Source organism: Quercus robur, chromosome 11, assembly GCF_932294415.1.
Source record: "Quercus robur chromosome 11, dhQueRobu3.1, whole genome shotgun sequence".
NCBI classification, from domain to species: domain Eukaryota; kingdom Viridiplantae; phylum Streptophyta; class Magnoliopsida; order Fagales; family Fagaceae; genus Quercus; species Quercus robur.
In genome coordinates, this window is record NC_065544.1 from 11,900,617 (window position 1) to 11,917,291 (window position 16,675).

General features: G+C 33.3%; 2 protein-coding genes and 1 long non-coding RNA gene across 26 annotated transcripts in view; 2 read left to right on the forward strand and 1 right to left on the reverse strand.

Annotated features, from left to right (window-relative positions):
- The window catches only part of LOC126706111 (uncharacterized), a 68,141-nt gene extending 53,482 nt beyond the window's left edge, over positions 1–14,659 (reverse strand). Inside the window, exon 1 of the mRNA XM_050405385.1 lies at positions 12,961–14,659. Within this exon, the coding sequence (XP_050261342.1) occupies positions 12,961–13,428 (468 nt within the window). The 5' untranslated portion in view covers positions 13,429–14,659. The remainder of the gene's footprint in view (positions 1–12,960) is intronic.
- Positions 1–16,675, forward strand: part of LOC126706112 (disease resistance protein RGA2-like) — a 66,187-nt gene that overhangs the window by 15,014 nt on the left and 34,498 nt on the right. The window lies entirely within an intron of this gene.
- LOC126706115 (uncharacterized) lies at positions 2–7,542 on the forward strand. The gene is made up of 7 exons (XR_007648515.1): positions 2–385; positions 668–718; positions 1,711–1,794; positions 2,604–2,797; positions 4,681–5,965; positions 6,110–6,222; positions 7,449–7,542. It is a non-coding gene; the product is annotated as an uncharacterized LOC126706115 (long non-coding RNA).

Here is a 16,675-nt window from a genome sequence, read left to right on the forward strand (position 1 = left end):
GGAAGAGACAATAGAGATGAATAATACGGGAGGAAGGGCTTCTTCATTTCCGTCCTCTTCCTCTTCCTCTTCCTCCTCCTTCTCCTTCTCCCCTCCTCTCTCCAAATTAAAGAGATTGTTTCTGAATAACATTCAGGAGTTGGAGTCTCTGCCAGAGGAGTGGTTTAAAAACCTAACTTCTCTTGAGACATTACACATTTGGAACTGTCCCAATCTGACGTCACTTCCTGAAGGGATGAGTCACCTCATCTCTTTACAGACCCTGGATATCAGAGGCTGTCCCCAATTAAAGCAAAGATGCGAGAAGGAAAATGGAGAGGATTGGGATAAGATTTCTCACATCCCAAATCTTTACATACCTTGAACTACTGCATACGCTTCCCTGGTATGTTCTTCACTCTTCTCTGATTTTAGTTTATTTATTTATTTTTTTAATTTTAAAAACTTCTTTTATAATTTCTGTAATTCCAGACGCAACATTTTAAAACCAAAATTAAAAAACTCTATAATTTCTTTTTATACACACAAAATGAAAAAAAAAAAAAAAAAAAAAAAAAAAAACAGAACTTTACGTTTTCTTTTTCCCCAGTTTCTTTTTCTTTGCCTAGATATAGCTTGGGCCTCATTATCTGGGTTTCTGAATGTGTGATTGATACTAAAATTGCAGAAAGAACATGACATGGATTTCAAAGAGACAGAAAGGAGGAAAGAAGAAAGCGTAAGTGTTATATACGCGACTCTAAATTCTGTTTATTTTCTTTTAAATTGGGATTTGATTAATTTGTTTTGGTTTTAGTTGTCTTCATGTAAAAATTTGAAATTTTATATAAAAATTTTCTGGGTTTCTTTTAAAATATACATTTTTTATACTTGTTGGGTTCCATTTTAAGTGTCTATTAAAACAAGTATGGCTTTTTGACTCTTCCATTTTGCTAGAACCACTGTTGATTCAACCTTCTCTTCGTAAACAAGAGTTGGCATGTGAAGAAAAATATTGAGCTATTGTGTCTATCAGCAATACTAAAATTTTATAGTTTACAATATTAGCTTGGTTCATACAGGTATAAGAAAATATTTTGAGTTATTGAACTAATGAATTAAGGAGGGGGGCATACTATCTAAGGCAAGATTATTGTTACGGTGTCTTTTAGGTAGCATCCAAAGGTATTTCCTTTTCTAATGTCCCTGTTGTTCTAAACTTGCTTATTTCTCTTGCTTATGTGTTGCACTATAAATCCACAGACCATTTCCAATGATTTTGGGGTGTCATGAACATGATTGTACTGTTTGAAGAAGAGATTGCGAATTGGTCATTACTGATATACTGCACTAATAATTATGTTTAAGGATTTCTAGGTTGAGATTAGGCTTAAAGAATAGCTGGATATGGTTATAAACTCTGGAGAACAAATGCACAAAGGATAGTAAGGAAGAAAAGGCAGAAGAAAAAAACAGAGAGGGTGAGAGAGAGATGAGACAATATTGCCTCAAAATCAGAAGGAGGCCTTTTCTGGAGTTTCAGCTAGAAAATAATTGCTAGAATCTTCATTCTCAGTTGGGTGCAACCACTTAAAATTCTAATTATCGATGTTTTTAGTTGTTTGCCCATAACTAGCTTAAATGGAGATGACATCTGCATAACGTTTTATTTTATTATTATTTTTTTGCTACTGATCTTTTGGAAAATTTATTTACTCTTTCTTTATGCAGAGATATTTTGAAGTGCAAAGCAAATTTTTGAAAGGGTGCCAGCAGGAAACAAGGGACTATTGGTAAAAACATCTCACATCTTAGGTATGTGCTTAACTGTTTATTCTTTGCTTTTTCTAATGATGAGAAACATCTCAGTTGATCTCATATGTAGAACCAATTGAGGGCTCTGTAATTTTGCAACAAGTCAGCTAATGAAGCATAGGGAAATCAAGGTTTTATAGTGTCTTTTAGGCTCCATCTAAAGGTAGACCTTTTCTGTCATCCTTAGAGTTCTAAACTTTGGGGATTTTTTCTTGGTCTAGTGTCGCGTTATAGATCCATAAGTGGCCTTTTCTTATGAATTTGGGTCTCATAATAGTGATTATACTTTCAGAAGAAAGGTATGTCAGTTGGTCTAGAATGGCAGCAGGCATTGTACTGCAGTAATAATCAGAAGAGTTAGGAATTTTAAAATTGAAATTAGACTTAAGGAATAGCTGGTTGTGGTTAAAATTCTGCAGAGTGAAGCAAAATATATATGTATGTGTGTGGGAGAGAGAGAGAGAGAGAGAGCACTGCATATATGGGGAAAGAGATTGCATGTATGGAACTTATGACTTAGGTTTGTGGTCCTTCACTTTTGTCTCGGTTTGTTCCAACATGTTCCTATGCTTTGGCCTGTTTTGTCTATTTAGACATTATGTTGGAAAGATTTGTTCCATATGTTCTGATGCTATCGGCTGTCACGTATCTTTCGACTTGTGTCTCAGTATTTGTTCATTATCATATGTTTTTATTTTGTGGCCAGTTTTCCTCCTTATGCTCTAAAGTCCTCCAGTTTGAGATCATCTTGAGCATTAGTCTACGGTTAGTAATCTTAACTCTGATACAGGTATCTCCAAATATTGTAGGTAAATTTAGCTTTACAGAAGAGATTACAGTGAAATCTGCTGGAGTTGCTGCCATGAATATTGTGTCCAAGAAATTGAAGAAGAAACATAACATCACTAGCGTGAAGCTGCATAAACATGGGCGATGCTATAAATGGCTGGGAGTTCCTTGCCATGCATTTGAGCGCTAGATATGCACATTATGTTACAAACATGTAAGCACGAATTACAATTTATTACTCAATTTATGATCAAGCAATGCTTTCATTTATTTCTTCATGGTTGGCTTTATAATTAACAAAAATGAATGGTGTGTATAAGAGATCTCTTTATCCTGTTCTTCAGTGAGGAGAAGGTACTACTTCAATTGAGCTACAAAATTGACTTGCATTGTATAGATACAGATACATGCATAAGTGGAAAATTTTTATTTTTCCATTTGAATTCGTAGTGAGGTAGTGACTTTGTCTCAATTAATAAGTAGGACCTATTCCCGTAAATCTCTTATTTTTTCTTAAGATTCAAAAAATGATCTGATCTCACCTAAGGAAATTAAATTAAGAAAAAAATCATGGTAAGATGTACAAACTAAACCAATGCACAAAATAATGTCTAAGGGGTTAAGTGTTCAAATTGAAATTACAGGGACTAATTTGAATCACATCATAATCTCCAAGGAGTCAATTATTCAAATTGAAAATACATGGACTAAATTGTGCTTATATATGAATCAAGAATGTGAGATAAAAAAATCCCTTTATTCTTCCAAGTTACAAGCACTGCAACCAGGGCTGAGGAGGGGGTCTTTTTGCCAATATATATTTTTAAAATAAAAATAAAAATTCCTAAAATTGTCATCCTCTCCTAACAATGTGGCATTCTTTGGTAGTTTTGAAATCATAAGTTCAATTCTTGATTTCTAAACTTAAAACTGGGCTTGATCTCATGATTTTTTAATTAACTTTTTTACTCGTCATAAAAGAAATATATATATATATATATATATATATATATTTTCTTTTTTTACATCTAAAGCAGGGAGTTTGGATCCTTTATCTATCAAAAATAAAGAGTCATTCATTAGAATGACTTCTCAATTTGCCCAAAAAAAGGTTGAAAAGGAGAATTAAAAAAATCCTTTAACAAGTTATTTCTACTGTAATGGTAATGATCATACTTTTTTCTTTCTTTCTCACTTTTCCACTCTGTCTCCCACAACCTAGTAAACCTGACAACCCATTTTCAAACATCACAACGTTGATTTGACTTAAAGGCCATGGCTTAACGTGGTTTATCAATTTATTTTCATGGGGTTTTTTGAAAGAAAATTGCATTGTTGTGTTGTGTAGCAAGTGAAAATGATCTTGCTTCCAGCATTTGATTTTGTGTTGGGTGTAGGTCTGCTCGAGGTTAATGGGGGTGACAATCACATGCATTACATTATTTGGCTTGATTCATTCTACTCTAATATTGTCAAATATGTTTAACTTGTTTGCTTTCTAGTTTAAAATTGTCAGGCTTGGTTAGATTATTGGTTGTGCTTTTCGTTATGTGGGTTATGAACATCTTACTGCCATGTCATTTACATTACATGAATTGTGCTTTCTTGTGTTTTCTTTAAGTAAATGTATAAATGCATTGTTGGTTTCCTATTGTTTCTAATGGTGTGGGAGTTTGATTTTGTTTTCTAGTTTTTAGTTTTTTTTTTCTCTTTCTGAATCTCTCTACTGCATTTGGGGCCATTTGATTGAATTTTTTTTAATGGTATGATTCTTTTTTTAAATATCATTTTTTGTCTGTTAAAACATATAAGAAACAAAAAAAGAGAATGAATGAATTAATGAATGGGAAAAGAGCAATTAGATATGGGGCTTTCCATTTTAATTTATGAATGGTAAAAGCATCTTGGTTGGTTGCTATGAAAATGTATAAGAAGGATGTAATTTTAGTTTGAATCTCATGGTTTTGTTGATATGCTTAGTGTATCTTTGGTTCCTATGAGAAACTATTTGGTTGTGTTTCTTGTTATTGTGACAAAGTTCTGTTTCACATTTTTTGGAATTTTCAGCAATCACCCTAACGATTCATTGTCATGTAGCCGTATGGGAGATCCCGTGGCAACAGTGCTTTATAGCCTAGTTACTAGATGCAAGTCTACCAATGCACTACGAAGACCCTCATGCCCACCTGCAACATGTATAGATGTGGGGCTTTGCTCTGCTGCCATTGGATAAAGACTTTGATGCGCCTCTTCGTAACACCTTGAGGTTGTGGGAGCACTAGTTAGCATTCAAGGTCCTAACCATATTGGCTTGAATTTGGGTGATAGTTTTATGAATATATTAATGAATAAACTATTGAATATTTATTTGTCTATCAGTATATCTTATATATGTTTATCAGAGTGGAGCTCTTTTGGCGTGTGCGCGTGTGTTTCTTTGTAATTTTCTATGAGTAAATTTTTTCTTTCTAATTTGCTCTTTGCTCTTTGCTCTTTGCTCTTTTTTGTAAATTTAGGAATAGCATTTGTGAATATTCTACTTGTTACAAATTATTAGAGAGATATTAAGTGAAGGTTTGAGAAGAGTGTGATTTCCATGTGCAGTGGTTCCGAGCAGAAATCTTCTGAAATAGGTTTCATCATGGGCGTTGAATTTGAGAAACAAGACAGTAACATCATTTCAATTTTTCTTGAATTATCGGGCTTTGATGATTTAATTGGATTCAAAAGTTCTGTGGAAGAAGAATGTCATGATATTGATGAGGCAAGCTTGTGGTATGGGAGGAGAATTGGGTCAAAGATGATGGATTTGAAGAGAAGACAGCCCTCATGACTGCTACCATGTTTGGAAGCAAGGGTGTGTTGAATTATATACTGGAAACCAGCTGTGTTGATGTTAACCAGGCTTGTGGTTTGGATGGGCTTTTGCACCTCATTTTGTTTCTGCTGCAGACTTTGCAATTTCCACTGAGGTTATTAAGATCTTGCTTGATACTTCTGCACTTCATTTTGTCTTGTTGCATACTGCTAACTATGTACAGTAAAGCTTGTTCATTTTATTCTTTCTTTCAGTAAAACTTGTTCATTTTATACTTGCTGTTTCTTTGCTATATAATAGTAATTGTATTTAAGTAATATTGTTTAATAGAACATGTATTTGGGGTGGATGTTGATTTCTATAATCATGCATTTTGGATATGTATTTGGGGTGGATGTTAATGAATTCCTTCTTGTGTTTTATTAAAAAAGAATCTCTTTTCGTCTTCCTCGTAAGATAAGAGAAGCTGTAGCAAAAATAGGTGGTGGAAGAGGAGAATGAAGTTTGCTACTACAACAATTGTGGCCAACATGGGAGGTCATACATTAGTTCCACCATGTGATGGTAACTTGGGGTTAGAGAGAGATTTATTTTTGACATTCATTAGTTTAATAACTGTTGTATTGATAACAGAACACATGACATCTTATGTATCATGTACTCATCTATAGTATTTCTTTTTTTCAATTTTTTGCTGCTGATATACAGAAACAATTTGAAGCACAAAGCAAAAATTTGAAAGGGTGCCAGTAGGATGTAGGGGACGATTGCCAAAAATTGCTCACATCCTGGAGTTTGAAGGGGATGAAACTGCCCACTAGGTGTGTACTTATTTATTTATCTTATTCTTATTTGAAGCTCCTATGATTTTTTATTCTGATGAGTAACATTTCATTTGATCTCGTATGCAAAACCAATTGAGGCATTGGAAAAGTCTAGTGTTCTATTTGTTTGACGTCTCATTTTCAGTAGTTGTAGTGCATCTTCTATCTGTTATCACTTATCACATTCAAAAATAAATTGTAGAGTAATGTTATTGAAAGATAGGTTGTGTGTGATATGGAAGAGGAGTGCAACAGAGAAAATGACAAATGAAAAGGAAAAAAAAAAAAGAAGAAAAAGAAGAAAACACTAAAAGAAAAGTCAATACCTTACTATAAATTCAAATGAAAACATGAAAACTTTTTATACATGTGTTTGTATCTATATCACACAATGAATGCATTCTATAGCTAAATTGATGTGGTACTTTTTCAAGATGGAGAGATCTCTAATACACATCACTCGTGTCTTACTTATCAAGCCAACTAAGAGAAAAAGAAATGAATGCTATGCATAAGAATCAATTGATTAAAAATATGTAATTCATGCTTACATGTTTGCAACATAACGTGTATATCTTGCACTTGAATGCATTGCAAAGAACTCCCAACCATTTATAGCACCCACCCATGTTTATGCAGCTTCATAAAGAACAAAATGTTTGTTATAAAAAAAAATAAATAAAGAACAAAATGTTGACCAGTCATGTTATATTTCTTGGGATATATTTTGGAACTCAAAATCCATAGCAGAAGCTTCAGCATATTTCAGTGTAATATTTTCTGTAAAGCTAAAATTACCTACAATAATAGGAGATATGAGAGTTAAGATTATTAGCCAAACACTAAATCTCAAGTTGATCACAAACTGGAGGGCATAAGTGTAGGATAAGATAAATCGATCTTAAAATTACGAACAAACGATATTGTCACTTGATAAAATATATTTGATGGTCTCCTCCATGCAGAGAGAGAGATCAAAGGTTGTGAATTAACCTAAAAGAGTACAAATTAGATGAACCAAATATACTGCACATTACACACCATCAGAGAGGAGTCTAAAGAGCCATAACAGGCCAACGCATAGGTACATGTTTGAACAAATGTGAAGGACCATATGTTAGGTTGTAAATTCTTGAATAGTATTTATAAATATTATATTTTTTGCAAATTTTGTTGAGAGAGATTGTGTGGAAGTCTGAGATGAGAATGATTTCCATGTGCAGTGGTACCAAAAGCCTCCTTATATAGGTTTCATCATGGGTGGTGAATTTGAGAAACAAGAGGGTTTGTAGCATCATATCAGTTTTGCTTGAAGACCTTTGATGATGTAATCAGTTTAAAAAATGTTGTTGATGATGCAAGTTGCATGGGAGAATTGGGTCAAAGATGGGATTTGAAGAGAGGACAGCCCTCATGACTAGAACCATGTTTGGAAGAAAGGCTTGAAGTTGAAACCAGTCTTGTCCATGTTATCAAGGCTTGCAGTTTGAATGGGCCATGACTCTTAGTTGTCTTTACTGCTTGGGGATTTGCTATTTCTGCTGAGATTATTAAAGTCTTTACTTATGCTTCTGCACATAATTTTGTCATGTTGCAAAAGGTTGACTATGTACACTCTTTTCATTTTATTCTGGCTGTTTATTTGCTTTATGGTAATTGTATTTAAGTAATATTGTGTAATAGAACATGTATATAGTTGGAGTGGATGTTGTATTTTATAGTCATGCATTTTGGGTATAAATCGTAACAAGAGTGTGAAAAATGGGAATCTCTATTTTATTTCCTTCTCTATTTCATTTCAATTACAAGTTAATATTGAAACCACCGCACACCCTTGGTGCGATGGTCACTCTACAAGTATAAGTGCTTGTGGAGTGTGGGGGGCAAGGGCCGGGGTTCAAGTTTTTAGGAGGGTGTTTCACACACATATACACTTAGATTAGATTAGAGTAGAATTTTATCTTTATAAAAAAAAAAAAATTGAAAACAGGGTAAATTATTATTTTGGTCCTTAAACTTTAAAAAATTCGTTTTAAAGAAAAAATTTTAAACTATTAAAGTTTGTTTTCCACCCCTAAACTATCGAAAATATTTTACTTTATGTCCAACTTAATCAAAAAGTTCGTTTTTATCCCTAAACTATTGAAAGAAGTGTTTTTTCAGTTCTATTTTTGTCTCTAAACTTTTACAAAAACTTTTTACAAAGTTTAAGGGTGAATAAATAGCTTTTTAAAGTTTAGGAAAAAAAACAAATTTTTGGTAAAAGTTGAGACTAAAATATTCTTTTACCCTTGAAAATAAATAAATAAAATGTTTACTCTTTCAATATTATGCAATGAAAGGAGAATAAGTTTTTAGCTTGAGAGAATTTTTCTAAACATCCTAGCATGTGGTACCCTCTCCCAATATTTACCTAATGCAACTTCATTCAGAGAATTTTTCAAAACTAATTTTTATGTAGAAGTTAAACAAAACGAACAGACAATCCAAATTTTAGAGCTAAAGGGGTTAGGAACTTGGGACCCACTCCCAATCCCTATCTGTTATCTTCCCGAATGTGGTGTACATAAAATGCTATTTTATTCTATTCTCAATACAATAGCAGTAGAGATAGCAGCTAGCATGTCATTTTCTTTTTGTATAATGAAATCCTTTTGTTCTATTAAAAAAGTACCCTCTTGTAGCAGCAAAAAAAGATGGGGTAGGAGAATAAGGTGGATTCTAGACTTTGCTAGCATTCTTGTGTATAATTTTGCAGCTGTGGACGTGACAAATGATGATGAGAGCCTCCTTTTAGTGACATAAGCAGGATTTCATCTTCGAGGGCCAAAGGATAAAGGCCTTTTTTTTTTTTTTTTCATTCAAGAGTATAAAAAATATAGTAAATTTAAAACAAAATCAACACTTGAAAATTCATATTAGGATACATTTAATATTAAGTACAACATTTTTTATTATTATTTATTTGCACGTACTTGCAGTTCGAAATCAAAATAAAGGTAGCTTCATAATTTGTAATTAGTGAGACTCAAAATCAACCAAGAAGCTACTCATACAATGATCAATAATTAATGTGAACAGAAATGAAGCCAAGACTTGTAGATAATGCGTGAAAGTATGTGAGAGTGCCTTTTTTTGTGACACTCAGGCCCAAGGATCCCGGGCCTAAATAAGAGGTTTGGTGAATCGAGCCTTAACTCACCGCAGCTAACAAATTGTTTAAGAATTAAGTGATGCACAGGGGATGCTTCCTACAATACAAATAAAATGACAAGCAAGGATATTCGTATGGAGAGGTATGCCAAAACAACAAGATAAATTCAACAGGATCAATAAAGAGGTACAAAATAATGTTAAGGGGATCCTGGGATTAAGGAGACATATTTCATTAATATGTTCTTTGTTAAGTTACAGAAAGCTCACTAGGACGTGATACAAGGTTCAATCAAGCTCAAAAATCACAGTCTTGAATGGCCATTTCAGCCTTCAAAACTTGCAAAGTTTGATTCTCTTCGAATCCGAGTATGTGCAATAGTGGCTTTTACAGGATACCGGGAAGCAATATTCATTTTTCCTTTAGTGTTTTCTTTCTCTTCACCACAACTTTACTGATAGTTCTTTTCTCTAGAAAATCTCTTCTTTTTCTCTCTTTTTCATTGCTCTTTTCTTCGCAACCTACCCCTCCCTTTTATAGTGAAGTTGTGGTCTTCCGGGGAACCATTGGTTCCCCTGTTTTGCCTTCTTGTGAACAGAGCCTGTTCCGTGTCTATCACTCGGTAAGCCCCATTTCCCGTTTTTCTCATTCTTTTCCTTCTTTCAGCTTTGATTCTTTTGAAAGTCCCTGGTTGGCCACCTTCTTTGGGATGTGCTGAGGTATGCCCTTCTCGGCATCACCGTTTTGCAATTCCACTTTTCTCCTTTTTTTCCCATCTGAGCGGAATCCTATTCTGCCAACTTGAAAGCCGCCTGTTACCATTCTCTTTTTTGTGTTTCTCTGTTCTAGTTCCCCAAGACTCTGTCTGCTTGTGCCATGAGAGGTCGCTGGTTTTTTTTGGCGCTTGAGTTCTTTTACTTTGTTTCTTGTTTTCTTTTTTTCTGTCCTTTTCTTTCAAGTTGTCCTAGTCTTTCTTTTGATTGTGTGCCTAGAAGGATCCACGCCTCTTGATGGTTGCTGAGGATCCTGACTACTTATCCTCTTGCCGTGGGTTTCTTTTTCTTCTTGACGTTTCTTCGTCTGAGCTTCAAGCCTCCTGGGCTTCTTTATTCCTTCGTGGTCCGCTTGCACCTGCTTCCTTGGACTTAGCTTGTTCTTTTCCTTTTGGGCCTGGCTCACTCTTTTTGGTCCTCCCTTACTATGATCCTTTTTAGACCTCAACAAAGTATAAATAATAATAATATGAAATTTAAATAAGCATCTATTTAGTATTAACAATCCATCAACAAACACACACAAAATTATTGTCTCTTAATACATTACAATGCAATATATTATTTATGAAAAGAGAACTTGGCGTTTGTCTACTGTTGGGTAAGGACAAAATTACTTTGTTAAAATTTTTTTAAGGGGCTGGTTGTTTGTTTTGCTTTAGATTGCTTGACTAGACTTAATTTTTTTAGCTTTACTATTGGTAATTTTTGTAGTTGTGTTAACTTTTTTGGATTAGTTAATTTTGTTTTAGATTTTAGATCTATAGTTTTTATTATGGCCTTTAAAAGAATGAATGATATTGTTAAAATGGGGCAAATGTAATTTTATTGAACTAAATTGCTAAAGTTAATAAATGTATATAAATATATATATATATATTAGTATTTTTTAAATAAAAAAAATTGGGGACATTGGCCATAAAAGTCAAACAATAGCTTCGTCCCTGAATGTGAATCAATATGTGATAAATTTACTATATTCACATAGGATCGATAGCCATAATTGAGCCAATACAAATGACGGGTGAAGGTTCTAAAAATGAGGTTTGGCTTACCTCCGGCATGAGTAGTTGTAACCATTTTATTTTTAAAATTTTGTATACCATTTTGTATTTTTATGCAATTGTTATTATTTATATAAAAATATTTTAAACTAAATGACAAAACTCAACGCACATGCATTATATTAATTATTAACTCAAAGAACCACACCCATCCATACATATATAAATAATACATATGTGTCTACCTTTTTTTTTTTTTTTTGTTTTTTTTTTTTTTTTTGAGAGAGAACTATGTGCCTACTTAATTAATCAAATGTTTGAAGAATCACTAACTTTCATGTTTTTTTAATCACTAACTTCATAACAAAATGTTATTATAATATGATAATAATACACACACATGTAACAAACCCTCTATATTTCCTAATTATTAAATTATATAAAGTTATATTATATTTATACTATACACACACATATTCACACAAATAATATTATAACAAAAATAAATAAATGAATAACGCACACAATCAGCATCAGACATACACTCACACAAATAATATATAAATTTATAATAAAAAGAGATACATTTGCAACTCACAAACACTAACTATTTACACTTAAAGTATAAATAGTCGGATAGAAAAAAGAGATTCATGAGAGAGAGAGAGAGATCTGTGATTTATGTTATTAGTTGGTTTTGGGATGTACTGATTTGTGTTGTTTAGTTTTGGATTGAACTAATTTATTTCAGAGTGTGCAAAAAATTGTTTACTAATAAAATAGTATTTTATACATTTAAAAAAAAAAAAAAAATCAAGTTAGGGGGTTCATTTGAACCCCCTGAAGCATTAGTAACGCCTCCCCTGTTATCAAGGTACATAATTGAGCTTATTCTTTTTTTATATATATATATAATATTTTATTTTATTTTATTTTGTATTTACATTAATGTAATGCTGCATGAACTGTTGAACTCCTCCCCTAAACCTCTAAGCATTTTGTGTATGGAGAGGTACCATCCTGCATACAAGGGCAGGTCGTGGGTTTTTTTTTTTTTTTTTTTTTTTTAATTTGAGTATGTGTGTATTGGGTCTCAATCTCGTCTTATGTGAATTAAGAAAATTAGTTAAAAAATTTAATTAATCACCAAAAAATATTATCACAAAATCACACACAAAAACACACACAAAAACACAAAGATTTATATGGAAAACAATTTCTCCTTAAAATGGACAAAGCATGGGACAGACTCCAAATTAAAGAAGGGAGAGACAGAACAAATGCATGTGGAACTAGATTAACATGTTCCAACTAATTGATTTAAATGACCCTCCCCCCTTTGTACAACATTGAAACCAAACAACATGACACATTCCTATTGTGTTCCACATACCAAAGAAAACCATGTTGTAAACCTTCCAACAAAACAAGTATTACGATTCTTCTTTTTGAATTGGGACTAATGACTAAATCTATAATCATAAATGTTCTCAAAACAGTTCCATCACATGCACAGTTCTAAATTCTGAATGAATTTAAAGCAACATGTCAATAAAAATATATTATAACTTAGATGCATGATGGTAGTAGATCCTTGTGGTAATTTGTTCACTTCAGATACTGTTGGTTGCGGGCGTGGTTGATCTTGAATTGCAATGCCCCGTTGTAGTAATCTAAGTCGAATCAATGACTACAAACAAGCATAATACAAAGTAAATTTGTGTTTCCTAATGGTAAGAAATAAATTTATTACTATATTGTATAAACCAAAAAGGAGTTCCAGCAAATGAATTAAGTACTTAACCTGAATGCGGCCTCTTTGTGTGAATCTAGAAACTGCTCGTCGCTCAGCCAATGTGTCTATCTCCCTTTGCCTGTCGCGTTCCAATTGCATAAGCAAATCCGTGAATGCTTGACGCCCTCTGATCCGGGGTGAAATAACCTTTGGCAAAACTTTATAATCAAATGGATCCCAATAAGAACATTCCCGCTCTCTAAATGGCGATCCAAGCATGCTATACTGCTCGTGATCATTGTCATCGCCACAAGATGAGGACCTGGGGCTCTGCATTTGTGTTGCAGCTGTTAACCTCTTAATGATATCCACTCTCTCCTTCTGAACTACAGCCTTGTGACGAAGAAGGCGGATTGTTTGGAGATGTTCTACCTGACTCCCAATCAGGAAAGGGGTCATCATTAGGCTGAGCATCATATTTTTCTTCAACAACAGATTCCCCTGCTTCAGCTGATGATTCTTGAACAGGGAAACCATTTTCAACACTGCTGTTTTCAGAATTAGACCTTGATTTCATACTGTTGGAATTGGTAAGCCTCTTCTCCCATATCTGGACAAGGGAAGAAGCCCCGAGGTTTGGAATTTCGACAGAACCAACCGGTGGATCCGGGGAGACTTCCTCCCTCCTAAAACTTGATTCCCCTGATGACATGATTGGAAAATTTGATAATTCCGAGAGCTCTGCCTCCTGCCTCTGTTTGTCAAATGTTGATACAATCTCTTGTTCTGTTCGAGCAGTCCATCTTTCAAGACTTTGCATCAGCTTTGGGCTCATTATTGAGGACTTTTTCCCATCATTGGGACTATGATTGCTGCTCCTCTCTCCATTGCCAATCCAAGATTCAACAATATTATCATTTTGAGCCCCCGGGTTCTCATCTGATACAGAGCCCGAAGATATTTCAATGCACGAATGGAGGCGACCCGTCACCAAGTGCTTGAGGTTTTTCGGAAAGTTAGCTCGATTACCGTTTTCTCTGTACCGATCATGCCTACCATTGTCCCTTAGAACGCAACCAAAAGGCGCAGAGGAAGCGTATTCAACTTCAGAGGATGCCATTTTTTTTCCTTCTGAAATTGAATTCAGAGTCTGGATTCTTAATCAATCATTTTCAATTGACATGAATCCAAAACTAGACGAACCCATTTCATGAAAAATGGTTGGAAAACGCAAAAACCAACCTCACAATCTTTGTCACCTCACAGAAGAGATGGAGGGACAGAGGGAGGGGCTCATCTTAGACGAAAACAGAGGAGCTGTTTAAAGCATATATATTGTTAACCACAAGCTTGATACTCGTTTACAATTTGGCTATATTTAGAAACGCGTTAAAAAAATTAAAAAAAAAAAAAAAAAAAAAAAAAAAAAAACCCACTAAGAGAAAGAGAAAGAGGTTGCAATTGGTTTGGTCCAAAAGAGGATTTTAGTCTTTTTTTGGTGAAAGAACAAGAGGGTTATAGCTAAAATTAGAGTATGGATAAGTGCTAGTTTCACAGGGAGAGAGAGAGAGAAGCCAAAAAGGTGGGAGACTGTGAGGAAGTTTCATACATATTATATGTATTGCAGAGGACGAAAACAGAGTTGAGTAGGTGTCTTTAATAAAACAGTGAAAGAGTTTGGTGAAAGAGAGAGACGTTGGTTTTGAGCCGTTGGGATTGTGGGGTCATTGATGCAATATCTCAAATATGGTTAGCGGAAAAGCAATATGCAATTCATTCTATCTAAAAGGTTAAAACAGAGCAACAAAAATAGAAAAAAAAAAAAGAAAGAAAGAGAAACAGAGCTCTCTCTCTCTCTCTCTCTCTCTCTCTCTACATGCTATATATGTTGTACTTGTACCCTTCTTTATTGTTTGACTTTATTAGGTTAAAGACTAGTGATTAATATATTGCCATTTTTCACATATCTGGCCTTGATTCTAGTTCATATTCTAAAATAAATACCAATTTTTTACTATTAATATAATATTATCTGTTTAGCACAACTTGTATGCCTAAGATGGCTCATGATAGTATATTAATAGGTCTAGTAAAAATCTCATCTTTCATACTGAGTGTTTCATTTATGCTCTATCAATGGAGATTATCCTTCCTTTTATTATAAAGTGACCAAATTTTAAAATGAAAAAAAAAATTTATAATGCATATTAGAGATAATTTACAAGTATAATAAAATCTAAAAGCATTTCCACAATAGTCAACACTCATATTTTGAGTTGTTCTTCTAGAACCATATCATTCGCTTTGCAACAACTTTTACCACAATTTACTGAAGTCGTTAACTGTGAGTGCTCGACAATTATTTTCAAATGTTTTATCAATTGAGATTATCATTCCTTTTCTTATAAAGTAACCAAATTTAAAGATGAAAAAAAAATAAAATTAATCTTATGTCATATTAGAGATAATTTACAAGTATAACAAAATTTTACAGCATTTCCGCAATAGTCAACATCCATATTTTCAATTGTTCTTTTAGAACCATGTCATTTGCAACAACTTTTACCGCAATTTGCTGAAGTCGTCAACTGAAAGTACTGGAAAATCATTTTCAAGTGCTCTATCAATTGAGATTATCTTTCTTTTTCTTGTAAAGTAACCAAAATTTAAAATGAAAAATAAAAATTAATCATATAGTGTATAAGAGATAATTTACGAGTATAATAAAATCTTACAGCATTTCCACAACAGTTAACCTTTTGAGCAATTCTTTTAGAGCCATATCATTCGCCACAACTTTTATCAAAATTTACTAAACTCATCAATTGTGAATGCTGGATAATCAATTTCTCATGCTCTATCAATCGATAATATCCTTCATTTTCTAATAAAGTAACAAAAATTAAAAAAATAAATAAATCATTGGCATATTAGAGAAAGTGTATGGGTTTTTTAGAATATTTTCACAACACCCATGTTTTGAGCCATTCTTCTATGACCACACAATTTGCCATAACTTTCTGAATGTTTCAATTGTGAGTAGTAAATAATTACTTTCAAATGAATCTATTGCTTTTTTCTCTCCAACTCAAAAGTTGATCACATTAGAGTTGCAACACAAAAGTTATACCCCTAAACATTCTCTAGTTTGAGTTGTGGTGGGTCAAGGTATAATTCTATTTTATTTTATAATGGATTTATACCTCAACTTGCTATAAAAATATGTAAAATATTATGAGATTTTGTTATGGCTGTAATTATAATCTTTCTTTTTCTTTTCTTTTTAGATAAAATTCAACATATTACAATTTATGGAATATAAAATAAAATTTTGAAGAGTGGGATAGATGATTTTATTTGGTTTCAACTTTCTTTCATTCCTATCCATTGGTTTTAGTTTTTATTTTTGTTTGTTTCAATAGAAAAAAAAAAAACTTAACTTCCTTTTTTCACCAAAAAAATAAAAATAACTTTAGGGTTTTCTCTACCACGCCGCTCTCTCTAGAGACCGTGGTACGTAGAACTTAGGTTATCTTCCTCGGAATGATATCTTCCTCCCTCTGTTAACACTGTTAACAGTAGGGCTTGCTGGTTTTTCTTTTCCTGGGATTTGGGAAACACTCTCTTCTCTCTCTGTTCTCTTCAAAACACTCAAAACACGTCCGATATGGAAGATATTATTAATGAATGGGAAAAACTATCCCTAACCGCTGAGGAAGGGACCAAACTCAGTCTAACAAAATCAAAGAATCTGAAGCGTAAGGAGTATGTTCTAGCCGCAAAG